Below are 15,773 nucleotides of genomic sequence, written 5' to 3' on the forward strand. Positions count from 1 at the left end.
CCCTCCCCCCTCTTCCGCACTAGGACCTCGAGACACCGATAGACAGCAGTGGAACGCGTATTCCTTTTCCGCCGGGGCTGCTTACTGAGGCGATCTTGTAAATACTGTGCTGCAGGCATTGGCAGTTCTGGGGGTCCTGCCGCCTAATCCTCGGCGAGCCTTGGCTGTCATCAAGGTGGCGGCAGCCGACCGCGGTGTCATCTAGGGACGCAAAGACGCCGCGATGGAAGGAAAGGAAGAAATGGCGAGGTTGCGCTGTGAGATACCATGCCGATCCGTAACAATTCAGAAGGCAGAGAGCGCGGGAAATCTAGAGCCTCGGGGCGTAACGCTCCCCTTGCTCGTGTCTTGATGTCTTCGTTAGCAGCTCTCACCCGAACGAGGTGAGTATATGCGAGAATCGTGACTGTCTTTCCTTGTCATTCTTGTCAGACTGAGGTTCTATTCCCAACTCCGTGTATCTGCGCAACTTCAGTCGTCTATGGAGAGAAATGATTCGTGCCGTGTGAGTTCGCACGTGGTTCAGCATCGATGCAGCCTGGTATGTCCAAGCAGTCCAATGTCAGCCCAGTTGGCGTCGCATGTTTCTTTGTATGTTAGGTGCGACTCCTTGAATGGCACCCAAAGGGTATGATCCTGTAATATGAAGGCCCATTGTGACACGGCAGCCCTGTGTGATGTGGAAGACCTTACGGGAAAGATTGGGAGATGGAGACAAACCATCGAGGAGTGGCAGCCGCGTCGAATTAAAGGCGGTGGGGAGTTGCAACCGTGAGGAGTAAGCCACATTTGCCTTCCAGTCTACGGCGGATCACGGAGGCAGTGAAGGTTCGAGTGGTTCACATAGCGCTACCTGGTCTGTCTGCCGCCATGTTGCTGGCGTAATTTCTGTCGTCGCTCTGTGTGATTAGCGGGGCTGGAGCAGGGGCACGGCCTGCGGCTCGGCTGGATTTTGTCCGCACGCCAAAATGCATCCATTAGGGTTTTTCGGGAAAGTCACAAGGCGAGCGCGTCGTGGTCTCGTCGTCGGGTACAAGAGGGAACCGGCAACGCCACACGGCAGCTAGCTCGTGTTGCCGCGAGACGGATGGGGAGAATTCAGGAAATGACGGCAGCCACCAAATGAAGTGCGGATCTGCGTTACCCCTCGCGATGCACAAGTAACTTATGCAATGAAAGACATGCTATAGTCATCACGTGCTTCTGTGAAGCACTTTCAAGTGCGGTCCGGTGGAGGATTTTCTCAAGAAGAGTTCAACTCTATATGACCAGAAAGACACAAGTATCTTGTGTGGTTGCGTTTTCCCAGAGTCCAAATGTGCATCTAAATTGAGACTATCGGTTCTATATTTTCAATCCCCCTCCCCCTCTTCTGGACGGAACTTTGACTTATTAAAGCAGGCTGAGATCATAAAAGTACTATGTTTGGTAAGCTCGAACGTGGACATCAAATCAAAAGGCGTGTGTAAGAAAATTAAGCCAGTTAGGTAGGATAGACATTTAGCATCTTCAGTACTCTAGGAACTATAGTGTAATTGCTTATTCGATTTGAGTTATCCAGTTTTGGATCGCGGATCATTTGTACAGAGAAAACAGCCCTTGTGGCGGGCGCCTCGTATACGGGCCGAAAAAGTCTGGCGAACGAAGTTTTCGCAGTCAGCAGTCTCTAGCCATAGAAGCAGGGTCATCACTTGCGTCCTGCAGCAGGCCTTTTGCGGTGCGCGACGCTCATGCGGCAAGTTATTCTTCTGCAGCGATATCTCTGAAGGCAAGCACGCGCTGGCACTGGGACGCTGTTTTTTAAGGGCTTTCGAAATTACACAAAGCTTGAAAGGTAGCAAATTGCTTCCCGTGTGGCTGAAAAGGAAGCAGAGGTGTACGTTTGGTAGCCCGGCTGTGTCAGCCTCTCTGGCATAGCTGCACACTGGCATAAGGAACTTGTAGGAGTCTGAAGGCCTAAGCGTCACTACGTGGCTACCCTATTCTAGAAGACGTTTTGGTCGAGCATGTAACGGAGACGCCCTTAGAGTAGGCAGGGAAGACAGGCGGGAGGATGTTCTGAGCGCAAAGGCACACCGCTATTGAAAACGAGAGCGTGTGAGGGCATCTGCGGGCTACAGCTCGAATATGTTTGACAGCGATTGACCTTTTCATCTTGGTCGCGCTTACGTGAGAATTTTCAAAAACGATTCCAGCAGCTCGACTTCGTGATCGAAAGCAGTCATCTTCGAGACCACTATGCAGTGCTGCGGCGATTCTTTTTGCGTCGACGCGGTCGCAGGTATGGCTGGGGTGTCTCGTGGCGTCCAGTCGCGTATGATTTCCAGACGATCTCGATAGTCTGCTGCCCATGCGGCGGCGCGGGTTTCATTCTCTGCTTTCAGTCCCGTTACACTCAGCTGCGGCAAAGACAGTGCATCGCCATGCCTGTCGCATGTAGGTTCCGCTACGTAGTCAATGCCACATGGACGTGCCCACAACAGCGACCTCGCTAGTGTCAGCGGCCGTTTCCTCGGATGTGGACTGAACTGCCTCACCACCCACCACAACCTTCTGAACCCGTCTCACGCGCCGCTTGAATGTGCGCCTGAGGGCGTGAAGTCCCCTATCTGATCTCCTACGCTGCTCCCTCTTCAGCTTGTTACGTGGGCTGTTGCGATAGGATCAAAACCCCCAAGCGTGTTCATCCTCCCGTGCCCGCGCCACGCGTGTGCACGGCGGCACACCTGGGCGGCGAATCTCGCGTCGTGGTGCGCGTTTCTGAGAGAACCTGGGTATGTGTTCTGCGACTCATGCTTCCGGCTCACTTGGGCAGCGACGGAGGTCGCGAGGCACACACTCTTCTTCAGATTCGGCCCCGCGTAGCCGCCTATGTCCGCCCGCCGCGCGATGGCGAGGCCGTCGGGAGCGTCTTTGTCTTCGAGGGCCGTCAAGGTTGCTTGAATGCTTTGGAGCGCCCGAAGCATCTCCATGCCGTTGCTGCAAGCGCGCAGAACTACAAGAATCACAGAATCCTCGACAGCCGAGCCAGAGCCGATGCAGCGACTGATCTCGCTGAGTCTCGGGGGGCTGACCTCTCCTCACGCACATGGGTGTCTCCCGATAACACTCGTGAGCGCATGTGCACATGCAGATGCATGCGCGGCAGGAAAGACCCGGATTTCAGATTCTGTGCGCTGTCTTTTTGGAGCTGGTTGGATAGACGCTTACCATAGCTGCTCCTTGTCCTCACAGGTGGCGAGAATGGTCACGTGGTCGCAGAAGTTGACAAGGCAGACCATTGTCTGCTCGGTTGAGAAGATCACCCCGCGGTGTCGCGGCCAGAAGTTGAAGGATTCGTAGGCGCAGTCGAGCACGTCTTTTTCGGCGCCCATTTTCTTCTCCGGTAGATCCACGAAAAATCGGGTTCTCAAAAGTGCTTGTTGCTGCGGCGTCAGACTGGACACCGGAATGTATCGCTGCCCAACGAGAGGCAGGGAATCGTCGCAGTCTTTGCTCGCTGTGAGCCTCTCAATCACAGCCTTCTCAACCTCTGCCAAATGCAACAGGCCGCGGTTGTTGTAGCGGGTGAAACTTGGAGCAGATACTATGAAGGGCAAGAAAGGCACGGAAGCGAAGTTGCGGCAGGTGACGAAGCAGAGGTTGCTGACTTGGATGCAGGACAGCGAAACAGCTTTCCGCAGGCCATCCAGCAAAGCGGCAATCTGAAACATGTCGAAAACTTCCGACAACGCGCGGGAGGACGATGCTGCGCTGAGTAGAACATCCATCGAGTTCTGCGGCTTCCCCATAATCTCCTCGAACAGGCCGCGAAACTTCACAAAGGCATCCGTGTCTGTCACTGCGATGTCCCCTGCGCACTCACAGCCACATATGAAAAGACCTCCAAAGGCTGAAGGCACTCTCTGGTAGTCAGTGAGACGAAGCAGCACATCGCAGGAAAAAGATAGACAAACGACTGCTGTAGCTCCTGAGAAAATATACGGCTGCCCACATAAGTCAGCAAGAATGCGTTGGGGGATTATCATCTACTGCTGCATATTCTTAGAAGAGCGCCGCGGAGCGGCAGGCTGTCATAATTTCAGTTCGGATTTCTAAGAGGCAGGTGCCTCACCCTGACCTGCATGCCAAATAGAGTGCGTGCCTGCGAGTACTCCACAATCGCGTTAAAGGTATGATATTGGAGCCCCGCTGCTGAAAAGTTCTTCATCCATTCCCTCGTAGCACACAAACAGCAAGCCTGCTTCCTAGAGTCTTAGAGGTGGTTGGCTACAGTGGAGCGAAAGGCTGTTGAGATACTCCCGAAAGACCCTACGCGTGACCGAAAGATTCCGCTTTGTGAAAAACGCCAAGACGTACGCATGTGCCCCAGCAGAAAACTGTGTGAGCCTGCGTTTTTGCAGTGATGCTTCACGTCATATGCGGCAATGCTTGCCACCGGTACCTGGAAATCTGTAGGCTTTGCCCATATGGACGCAGTGATGCGCCATTCCCCCGAAGGCGGTCCTAGTGCCCACAAGCAAGCAGCGAACGCCTTCCGCATCTCACGCTACGAAAGCCGCTACGTGAATGCCGCAAAACACTCCTCCTCGACGGATACAAGCAAAAGTCAACGTGTAGATCCACGGAAGCATCACCTGCTAGGCATCTGGATGGCCATTAAAAATATGCATTCGCGGGCACGCGCTTATGCATGCCGCGAGATGTGCGCGCGAAGCCGGCGTCTCTGCAGCCCTTCCTCTCCCCACATGCGGCCTCGTGAGAGTGTGTAACTCCAAGGCGTCACTGAAGGCAGGCTCAAAGAGCTGTCGTCGTAGGCACAAGTGCGGGTTTCAGGACGCAGGAAGTCGGCGTCCTGCGCTGGCTGCTCACCGTAGATCTTTCCACTGCGCGTGCTGCGCGAGGGTCGCGATGTCTCTCTTCGCCGCAGCTTTAAGGCGCGGCGCCTCTCCCGGAGGGCTCCCCGGCGGCGCAGGGCTCTGAGCACTTGGCTGCTTTTCCGGAAGCGGAGGCAGAACAGCTTCGCCCTCTTCAGCGAGAGGCCTCGACATCGTCGCCCCGAGCGACCCGGCTGTGCGTTCTTCGTTGTCGAGAATCGCCTCCACACCGTTGATGAAAGCCTCGAACTGCTGCAGCTCCGTCACGCCCAGAGAAGCCGTCGACATGACCCAGACCATGCCTGGCGCGATGCGCACACAGTAAAATCCATAAACAGGCTAACGCACTGAAGGCGCTCTCGACGACGGGATTAACGGCGCGAAGTGGGCGGGCAGGGGGGGGAAGGAGGGGGGTCAGTGGGTTCCATTTTGAGCGAGCTGGGCTGTGTGTGTGATGCCGATGGGGCTGCGTTCCTTCTTGTCGCTGGCGAGCATAGCCGTTTCGAGGACAGGGAGGGTCCGCCCGCGCCTCACCGGTGCTGGGCTTGTTTTGCTCAAAGACAGCAGGCTGGACGAGCTCGAAGCCGAGGTCGTGGCGTTGGCAGAGGGCCTCAAAGTCGCTGGCTCCACCTTCCTCCAGCGTGGAGAGAGTGTAAGGCAGATACAGCTTCGCCTTCAACTGCACCCCTGTACCCAGGAATTCTGGCATGGTGGTGAGGTACCCGAGGGAAGAGTGGAACGCGAAGCGGTCGCTCGAGACAGCGGAAGACGAGATGAAGTGAATTTGTAACGAGTGAGCGATCTCTAGCAGCCGGTAAAAGCTCTCCCCCAAGCGGCCTTTACCGTCGTGCGTCTGGATGTAAATGTGATCCACGAACTGCAGCGCAATGAGCCAAGTTGAGCAAGGGGGAACGTAGACACCTCTTCCTGCAGGCGAGCGAACAGAGAAAAAGGGGACAAGAAACGTCTTCCATTCGATATCTGACGCAGCACACAGAGGCAGAAGACCCGTGCGCGGTACGGAACGTGTAGGGCGGCGCTCTCGGCGCGGACTTCCGCGACGTTCTTTCCGTCCCAAGAACTAATGCACTCCTGTTTGGTTCCTCTTTCTGGAGCTTTTTTGAACAACGCTACGCAGAAGACAAGCGCTGCTTGGGTGGAACGCGCACACCGCACTCGCAATGGCGGTTTTTTTGTGTGTAATACCTCTGCTCATACGAGTGGAGAATCCGATGGCCTTCTCGAAGTTTGAGAACTCTGTTTTGACGCCGACGTCGTGCAGAAATCGATCCATGCCTCCGCAGCTCCGGCTCGTTGGATTCCCGCATGCCGAGTAGTAGCGCAGAATATCTGGGGGGCCCTCGGAACCGGCATTCACACCGCTCCCTAAGGATGGCCCCATACCTGCAATGGCGTCTAAGATCTAAAGATGTAGTTGAAAAAACGGCACAGACAACAAAGGACAGCGTCCTTCATCCTGCGCAAGCGAAGCTCTGCATGCAGGCTTCGAAATGCGGAGTAGCTGCTCACGAAGGCCAGGACCCCCGAGGTGACTCGTCGCGACCGGAGGCCATGATGACACATATATATAGACATATACATATATATACATATATGTAGCATGTTCTGATACACTTCGAGGACTAGACTAAAGGTACCTTTAGAATAGAGCACTCCGAAACAGGGGCTTGAGCCTGACAAGGGCGCCACGGCCACCACACAATCCGATGCGCAACACGAACTTCAAAAACCAGCCAATGTTTAGTTCTTTAGCGATGCCGGCTGCAGAACGCCGTGTCTCAGATTGGAAAAGGAGAGACGATACAGTCCCTAAACTGCGGATGTTGGAATTCCGGCGACGTTCGGGCAGCTATGCGACACAGTCGCGCCAGCACGCTTTCTGCGTGGGGTACTGCTCACTGCACTGATGTATGCCTGCTCCTACGGAAGAAAAGGGACTGCCGATGCTGCGATACCGGTGCAAGCCCTTATAATCGCTTTCCCATTCGATGAGTCGACATCGCCTCACGCGTCTGAAACCCTGTTGCTAAAAAGGTCGCTAACTGCGAGTCGTCTTCGAGAGGAAGAGCGGTGAGTCGTTTCTCGTGTGCGGCGGCGTGGTGTTGGCTCACAGCGTCCTGCGTCGTGGAAAGCTCCTCCTCTGTCGCGTGAATCGGGGCTTTGTAGAGAGACAGATTTCGGCGTAGCGAGCACACGACTAGCTTGACAGCCGCACTTTTCAGAGTCGTACGGTTTTTCTTCGCGATATCTCCCAAAAACTGTGGAAAGGCAGGCAGAGGCGCCAGTCCGCTGGGGCAACTGGCGTCGGGTTTGAGGGAAAAACTCTCCGCAGCCTGCAGCCATACACAAGACATAGAAGTTACAAGAGCATGTCCCGCGTTAGACCTTAGCCAGCGGCGCAATACAACCTCTTTGGTTTAGTGCGAGATGACACCTGCTGCGTCCTGATGAGGCTTTCATTCGCAGGTCTGGGCACCCGCTGAGCGACGTAGAGAGGCCAGACAAATGAGCAAGTCGAGGTGACAGTTGTACCCTCGGCGGGAGTGAGTTCGAGCACTTACCGCCTTCCAAGCTGCAGACTCTGTGGAGTGAAATCGCTCCATCAAGCTTGTCAGCGTAGGGCTCATGCTGCAGTAGTCGCGGAGGTCGTCTGTGAACGCGAAGCCGCAGCTCGACTTTCCCTCCCACCAGCTGCAGAGACACACGCGCCGACAAGTAGAGGGCGCTCGCGCAGCGCCTCGACGCACAAATGAGCCTCACACTGCTGGCCTGAACTCTCATGTTAAAGCTGAATCTCGAGGCGAGCCTGTCTGCTGCTCTTCTCGTGGATATTTGTGAGGTTTGTTCGTCCACTCAATACCGCAGCTAGGGAACGTAGGCGACTGGAAACCTTAAAACTGGATGGTGCGTTTGGATCGGATCTGCTGTCTCTTCTTTTTCATATACCGAAGGCAGGAGAGAGGAAGGGACGCGGCTCCTTACTCAAGGCCCTCTGGGCAGGAGAGGGCCTGCAGGCCCGCGATGCGATCTAGCGCGCCCTCTGTCCGCTTATCGCCGTCTTCCTTTTCCAAGAGCTTGCGGTCGGTTCTCTTGCTGAGGAGCTGCGGCAGCTTGGTGAAGGCGTGGGAGCTCCTCGTGAGGTCTAGCGGCTGCATGAAGCGTGCCACCGCGTGGATGCTGGTGACCGCGGGATCGACCTGCGGCCGAGGGAGTCGCAGCTTCAGGCCCTCAAGAAATCCGGACAAAAGCTGCGTAAGCGTTCCCAAACTATGCATCTCGTCGGTCGCCTCGAGCGTGTTCAGCGAGACCGGCACGAGCCCCTACAGGAAGGCTACACAGCGTCCAACCCAGCGTCAGACACTGCGGGGGGGGGGCGGGCTTGTAAAAGCCCACTTCGGCGGAGACAACTGTGGATCTCCCCATGTCCGGTTCCCCTTACCTCCTACCAGACATTTGGCAAGGTCTACGAGAGTCGTCAACACTCCTGTGATGGTGAACGAGGTCCCTGCCCATGCCTAGGTGTGTCGCACAATCGAACAGGGCACCTGCACTTTGCTGCCCTCGCTCGACGCCGCCGACGGCATTTCCAGTTGTGGATAGAAGAAGGATTGAGACTATCACGGGGAGAGTGAGGATGAGACGCACCCCTCTGTTGGCGAAAGGGTTTATGGGCGATGTGGATTCGAACTCTACAAGCGCGGCCCGACAGGCCCAAGCGTGGGTGTGTTCTGTAGCGTGGTGTCGTTCTGTGGGGAGCGTTGCTAAGCTTCGGTAGTGCAGAATCAGAGGCTGCTTCCGTCTCATACGTGGATCATTTCGTCCGGCGTCATCAGCCTCAATTTCCTCATGTGCGCCTGATTCAGAAGCTCGTGTAACGCCGCGCGTGACATGAAGCCCTGAAGAAGGCGCGTTTCGAAAATCGCTCTGACCACAATATGGAACAAACACACCGTAGACGCGGCGCTGTTGTTTTTTTGCAACTGACTTTCAGTACGCGCAGTTGGCACGCTCGCGGAAAGCAGAGCTGGTAGATGCCGGTCTTCCCCCTCATGGTGACGACCTGTCCATGAGACGCTGGTAACTGGAAGCAGCCGTCTCGCTGTCCCAACTGTTGGATTTCGAAGCGAGCTATTTTCTGCAGAAATCTAGACGTTTAAGGGGAAGTGAAACGCCTCAGAGTGTCGCGGGAGACCTGAGCATGGGAGAAGCTCGTGCTAGCTACATGCTACTCCCTAACTTCTGCCCTCTTGCCAGGCAAGGCCAACTCCCGCGCGGCGTGGAGCACTGACGTGAAGCCAAGACGGCAATCGAGGGGATCGACTGTGAGGAAACCAAAGTCGTTATGTCTCGCAAACGATTCATCTTGGTCCTGAACATACAGGGGTCGCTCACACGCAGAGACGCACTACAGTTGGGCAAACACATGGTGGTGCGACACGGAATTCGAGAGACAAGGAACCGTGAGACTTGCCCGCCTCGGCTCTCTAGAGGCCCAGGAAAGCGAAGGCCCTCTGAAGCACGTTGACAGTCTTCTACCTCTGTAGCAGCGGCTGACTCCGTCGTACCTGGTGTTCAGCAACTACTTCCTAACACTCTGAGTTTGAATGAGATAATCGTGTGCGCTGTCAAAACGTTTCTTGCACTCAGGCTTGCCTTCATGCAGTCGAGTAAAGAGTAAGCACTCTGGAACCCTTGAGCGATTTCCTTAGCGTCGAAGGGACTAGTTATTTTCACATCAATCTGCAGGGGCTCTCAGAGACACGTTGTGGCCCAGGGCAACAGGAATCGAGATGCATCCGTGTGGCTGTGACGGCGGCGACTTGCGGTTTGACGAAAGACCCCGCCTTCAGTAGATCCTCTTATGTGGAGGCAGAGCTTGCGATATGCTTCCTAGGTAGCCACGAATCTGCAGGTCTATGGTTGCAGATCTGTGCTGTCGCGGGAAGTTGGTGCTAAAACGGTAGGACAGGCGTCACTCTAGCGAGCCCGACTTGCGCGATCCGTAGGCAAGCGTAGCATGTTCGCTGTTTGCGCACGTGTGAATGTCCGCGTTTGCTGCGAGCTAACCCGTAGGTGATTCTTCCAGTTGACTCTGACGACAGTCCTCTTGTCGGGAGAGAGCCAAACAGCTGTGGCTCTGTGGGGATTGACGTTCTCCAGATAGGCACCTTGCGACGCCACTGTCCCTTCGCTCAGTAAGGTGCGGAAGACCTGTCCGCGCCGACCGAAGAAGTCGGGACCGCGGAGCATCTCCACCTGAGAAGACCCAAAAAGCAGAAAAACTGAGCAGCTGATTGGTGGTGACGCTTATGAACCCTCGCCTTTGGTGGTGCGGGAGTCGTGGAGGCAAATGACACAGATAATTTGGCTCGCTGGTTTCTGGTCAATCCGGTGCTTCGGCTTCGCGTATGGGATGCCCCGGCGGATAGAGCTGTCGAGGGCATGCCTACCAAAACGCATACATATGGGGTGTCGTAGACACGGACCTATCGCGAGGGAAATCGCAGTTTCGAACCATAAGACGCCTTGATCGGTACATACGCAGGTGCCTGAAATGTGCCTAGAGAGGCGTGGCCGCGGATGACAGATGAATACATATATGCCTGAGTCTTTACGGTGGCGAAACACCGCGCGAGTGTTTGCTTGCAGACAGGGGTATGTCGTCTTGAGCCGAGTTCAATTCTGCGACTTACATGGGCGGGCCGCAGGCCACTGTTTGAGGTTGTCATGAGCCATTTGTTGATCCCTTTCTGCACGCGGTCGATGACTTTGTTGCTTTCCGCGACTGTCATCGTCGGCGGAAACGCGACGGCCGCGAAGTTGCGATGGAAACAGAGAATCAGGTTGCGCACGGAGGGGTGCATCGCCAGAGAAGGCAAGACCGAAGGGACGCGTTCGTTCACCGCGTCGAGCGGAAACGAAGGCTGCGAATTCACGAGAGAGAGAGGAGGGCAGGGGCATGCATGGGCGTTTGGGCGGCCCATGCACAATCTCCGTTTGGCGGTGATGATGACCTCAGAAGCTCCGCCGGGTGCTAGAGGTGGCAGGAGTCTTCGTATTTTGAGTCACGTGGAGTGCCTCACTGTTTTGCTGACGCTGACCACGGCTGATGCTCCTTAGCTTCACCACCAACGAAACAACGAGGCTGGACGTGAGGAGGTGAGCGTACGTGTGCTGCGGTGCCCCCCTCTGCTGTGAGGCTTGATTGTGTAGAAAGGTTAATTGTCTACAACTGAGAATATCTCCCACTACATAGGGCTGCAGACCTGGTTTCCTACTTTCCTACCTAGCGCAGCTAGACTCACTAGGGTGAAGAGACTTGTTGCCGCCAAGGTGGCGTCAGAGAAGCGGAGGAACTCGGAGAATAGCAAGTGAAAGGACTCGTAGCACTCCTTACTTAGTGCAGTGACGCCTGTAGCCGCATAGAGAAAAGGGGGATTGTGCTTGTTCGTTTTTCCCGCGTAGTCTTGAGCACCAAAAAATTCCTGTATCGCACACGCCCTGCACTGCGCATGCAGACGGTATCGCTCGCCTTGCGTCCTCAGGACGCAACGTAATACCGCTGCGCATCGGACTGCGGCACAGAAGCGGAGCGCGCATCTGACCCGAGGTACGCACTTTCGTGCTGGATTTTATGAAGAGCTCGGCCGCATGAAATACCTGGATTCGCATCTATCACGAACTCGCCGCCTTCGCCATCTTCGGCTTCGTCAGGTAAGAGGCATTGGAGGGCCGATAGACCCTTGGGTGTCCGCAGTTCGCCGAGCTGGAGCCACGCTTCAGGTGCGATGTTGTTTCGCATCCAGAAGCGCTTGTCGGCTTGATAAGGATTTTGGAAGGGCAGGTCATCTCCGTCTACCAAATCTTTTGCTCCAGGCGTCGGACAGGATGACTTCTGACCGGTCGGCGCCGACCGATACAGGCCAATCGTGCCGAGATCTGAATCTGAGACTCGGTCTGCAAAGTACTTCACCTTTCGCGTGTGCAGAGGCAGCAGAAAAGGGAAATGGGAAATAAATCGCACAAATATCAGACCGAGGGCGGGGAACGCCTCACTCCGATGAAACTGAGGCGACTCTGTTCACGCCCCCGGAATCGGGGTTAGAGAGTCTTATTAGATGAGCCTTGGTGCCACAGCGCAGCGACTGTGTTATAACAACTAATTCGTGTTCACTAAAAACGGTCATCCGACGCGAAATGCCTCCGTATATGGACGAGGTTGAGTCGAGCAGCGTCGCTACGAACATGTGCTGATCTACGACTCTGCAGTTGAGGCATCTACCGTTTTCGCAGTGCTTCAGTTCAAGCTTCGCCACCGACTGCAGGCAGGTGATGCTTCCTCTCGGGTCTACTGTGATCATCGCCTGTTGGATGAGCATCGACCTACAGAAAACAGCTTAGGATGGGGATCTTTCTTTTGCGCGAGACGATTAAGAAGAAGAGCCAGAAGTTGCGGTAGCTGATGCGTCTCGCAGTAATGCCTTATCTCTTCCTGTTCCTTCGTCCTTTGTCTGAACAGATTCATCGCAGCTGTGTAAGACTTCGTGTGTCCATGAAATACCGTTAGGGCAGTGCGAGGCGCGTGAAAGATACGTTTCTTCAGTCGTTGCTACATCCGCTAAGGTAGCAAACTTTGTGTTCCGGCGCACCGGGTAAAAGCTTTCTACCACCAGGCTCCAACAGCCGAGCTCCGCAAGCATAATTCGCCCCAATGCTTAGGAACCGTGGATCAGCTCACGAACCTTTCCGCCATTGTGCTTCGACGCCGGAATCAGTTTTGATGAGGGGAATTGCAAGAAGATGCAGTCTGTTGCAAGCGTGCGATATTCGATACTTCTCATTATAGGCCGTTGGAAAGAGGAGGCCGGAAAGCTCGAACACTGTTTTCCCGACTGTGGTTTTTCTGGCCTGCGTAGCAGGGAGAACTCCTTAGAAAAGGAAGAGCGAAAACGCATTGAGATACCAAATTGCCCTCATGCAAAGATTCGAGGAACAGCTGTACTCTCTGTTATTCTCCTATTGTCGAGAGCAGATTGAAATGCTGCCATTTCGTTGGCAATACGCTGAGCAAGGGGTCGCCGTTCCACATAGACCAGAAGAGCACCGCCTATCCGTCGCTATTGTTCCTTGCTCTTCGACTCGGTCTCTTCGACCAAAAAGACCGAGTTGCAATTCTTGAAACTGTACAAAGCCCTTTTCGCGCGTTAGGTTCTATAACGTCCGCAAGTTGTGAAAAATACGCCAGAGTAAATGGACAGTGAAATGGCGCAAAGAGTTGTCATATTACATTTGTGTGGCGCTGGCATAAACAGGTCAAAAGTAGAGTTCGCGGTAAAGCGTTCACATGGTGATCATTCCTAAGGGCAGTGTATGCCTACGCCGAAGCATACACTCTCCCGAAGCCCAAGAGACGTGAGCTTGTATTACTGTAGGGTGAACGGGGGCCTTTAACGAGGGCTAGGAGGTGACAGGACAACCAAATCATGTTCCGAAAGCAGATTGGCACTACCCTGCGACCGAAGCGTTGACAACTGCAACTCTCAAGGGAGACTCTGTTGCTTTGAGCCGTTCTTCGCGGGGAAATAGTATTTTACGCAGGTGCGTGTTCACCCCGTGCTTTGTTCAGTTCGAGGCACTGCAGGAACTGCCGCTGGGCAGAAGCTGACGCACTGCCAATTCACTGATGCTTTTCGGACTGACAGACAATATCATAACACGACGCTGTCATGATTCTGGCTGTTCTGTCATTTGAGACGAGGACCTCTGTCTTGAGGCCAAGCAAAAGAAGCGAGTTGTTACAATAGAGGACAAATGAGTCAGTTTTGAAAGGTGAAGATCTGCATGACTTTACCAGACGGTCTCTATTAAGTTATAACCCAAAGAAGGCCTAGCGATATTCCAGGGTATGTGCGGTGCACGCGTCAAAGATTACACTGTGAAACAGAAGGACTATCTCCAAAGCACCTTTCCCAAACGATGGGAGACAATCGAGCTTCTAGGACGCCTTTCAGACGTGGTTTTCAAGCCAAACAGGGTATGATGCTTGCTTCAGCGCAGTGACCGGAACAACCGAACTGTTACTTCTCAATCTCTAACGTAGTGTTATCAGAGCATTTCAGAGACAAGTCACTTGACAAGTGCAGCCTCTCCGGGTCTTCTCACGAGGCGGTCGACACGATTATGTGCATGCGCAGACTGGGTGCAACCTCGAACGCTTTTCATGGCGAGAGCGATTCATCGCTGTTCAGTGTACGAGACAATCATTTATCCGGATTATTTTCTTACAGCTTCACGAGAGCTGAGCTCTCCAATAAGAAAGGCTGCGCACTAATTTCAGCCACATCCGACCTACAACCGATCTTACGCCACATGGTCAGCGCGAGTACTCTGAAGCAAAGTGGTTTTCCCGTGAGACGCCGTCTCGCCATCGGGAGAGCGCAAAAAGAGACCGAGGTAGCAGCAACACCGGAAAAACCTTTTCGAGCCGCCGACATACACACTTACCAGGACATGAATGCACGTCGGGGTGTCTACGGTTTTGTTGGGCCCTGACTGGTAGCGTCCTGTCTGATGCACCACCCTGAAATCGCGTCCGCGAGACGCGAGGTCTTTTGCTGAGACCCATGCCTTCTCAAGCAACTGTGCGCATCTGAAGATCTTGACGCAGCAACCTCGAATCGCGACCGGTGCTGACTGACACTGCCGAAGTGTGCATTCGGAAATCGCGCTAGATTCCGCCGTAAGTGCTCGGAAGATGCCTAGCAGAAGACATCCACTTTATGGTGCCATGTGATTTAGCGACCACAACCTCGACCCGCGATTTGTGTTTCTCATTTAGCGCCCAGTTGTAGGGCAGCAAGAGACAGGGTTCCTGCCGGCAACTATGGCGGACGTAGCTGGGTGCGACATACGGTACGCGGGCATAAACCGCCAGACTGGGATGATTCCTCTGTTCGTCGACGCATATATCGTGACGGCCTACAGCAGGCGCGTGCGCTACCACTGGTGGGACGCTAACCTGCAGACTCAGTCCGGTGAACATGAATCACAGAGACCCGGAACTAGCCGACGTACCTTGGAGTGACAGAAAATCGCATCCCTCTGATCCCAGCGCGACATCACGTGCAGATCCTAGCGTCCCAGCACTCTCGCTCTTCTGATGTCTTCGCCTGATAGGCCCGATAATGCTGTCCTGTAAGCTGCAAATCCGAACTGAGACTTACGTCTGCGATGCGCGGCGACGAAACCTCACCAGAGTTGTTTACTAAGAGCATTCAACACTCAGTACGCTATCAGACATGCCGCTTTCATTCCATGGTTGCGTGGATAAAATAGCCTACGTGTTGCAATTGGTTATTGGATACATCACCACGAAAGCCCAACACGGTCTCCGCCAGAGGGCACCCCCTCGCCTTCATAATGTATAAGACAAAAGATGGAAGCGGTAGACGCCAGTCTAGAAGTGCTGACGCCTGCCATCTCTACATTTGGCCTCTGGCAGCGAAGCGCTAGATCATCAAGAGGATCCACAGGGTTTGAAGGTAAACCCTCCAGCCCACAGGAAATGGGCGTTCGCCGGTAGGCGTGGTGCCCGAGAAGAGTCACAAAGCAGCGCCGCACCAAATTTGCGACAGCGGGATCACTCATCTGACGGAAGCGACCCTAACGTAAAAGCGGAGGAGTTACGCTTGACAGTGTATCATTAATCCCCCATGGTATCGCGGAAAAAGGGCAGATACATCAAGACGAAGCCCCTATACCGTGTGCTGCCTGCTGGTTCTTCCTACACTGTGGCCACTCGGGTACTGATGTGCCACATCTTCCCCTTCGCCAAACTAGCGAATGCATATTTCCGGGGCAGAACAGAATACGAAT

At 54.5% G+C, this 15,773-nt stretch overlaps 2 protein-coding genes across 2 annotated transcripts; both read right to left on the reverse strand.

The window, feature by feature from the left end:
• Window positions 1–2,165: 2,165 nt before the first annotated feature.
• On the reverse strand, window positions 2,166–11,700 carry BESB_009800 (uncharacterized protein; the record flags this gene model as incomplete). The annotated part of the gene is made up of 17 exons (XM_029359734.1): window positions 2,166–2,399; window positions 2,808–2,979; window positions 3,211–3,853; window positions 4,445–4,506; window positions 4,873–5,179; window positions 5,412–5,804; window positions 6,084–6,300; window positions 7,010–7,231; window positions 7,460–7,589; window positions 7,881–8,218; window positions 8,705–8,822; window positions 9,188–9,260; window positions 9,542–9,638; window positions 9,966–10,154; window positions 10,592–10,822; window positions 11,204–11,310; window positions 11,559–11,700. 17 exons carry the CDS (start codon window positions 11,698–11,700, stop codon window positions 2,166–2,168), a joined length of 3,675 nt encoding a protein of 1,224 aa, XP_029222647.1.
• A 555-nt stretch (window positions 11,701–12,255) lies between these two features.
• BESB_009810 (uncharacterized protein) lies at window positions 12,256–12,739 on the reverse strand (the record flags this gene model as incomplete). Its single annotated transcript, XM_029359735.1, has 2 exons — window positions 12,256–12,428; window positions 12,637–12,739. 2 exons carry the CDS (start codon window positions 12,737–12,739, stop codon window positions 12,256–12,258), a joined length of 276 nt encoding a protein of 91 aa, XP_029222648.1.
• Window positions 12,740–15,773: the final 3,034 nt, after the last annotated feature.

The sequence above is a fragment of the Besnoitia besnoiti genome, chromosome I, assembly GCF_002563875.1.
Source record: "Besnoitia besnoiti strain Bb-Ger1 chromosome I, whole genome shotgun sequence".
In the NCBI taxonomy this organism is placed as follows: domain Eukaryota; phylum Apicomplexa; class Conoidasida; order Eucoccidiorida; family Sarcocystidae; genus Besnoitia; species Besnoitia besnoiti.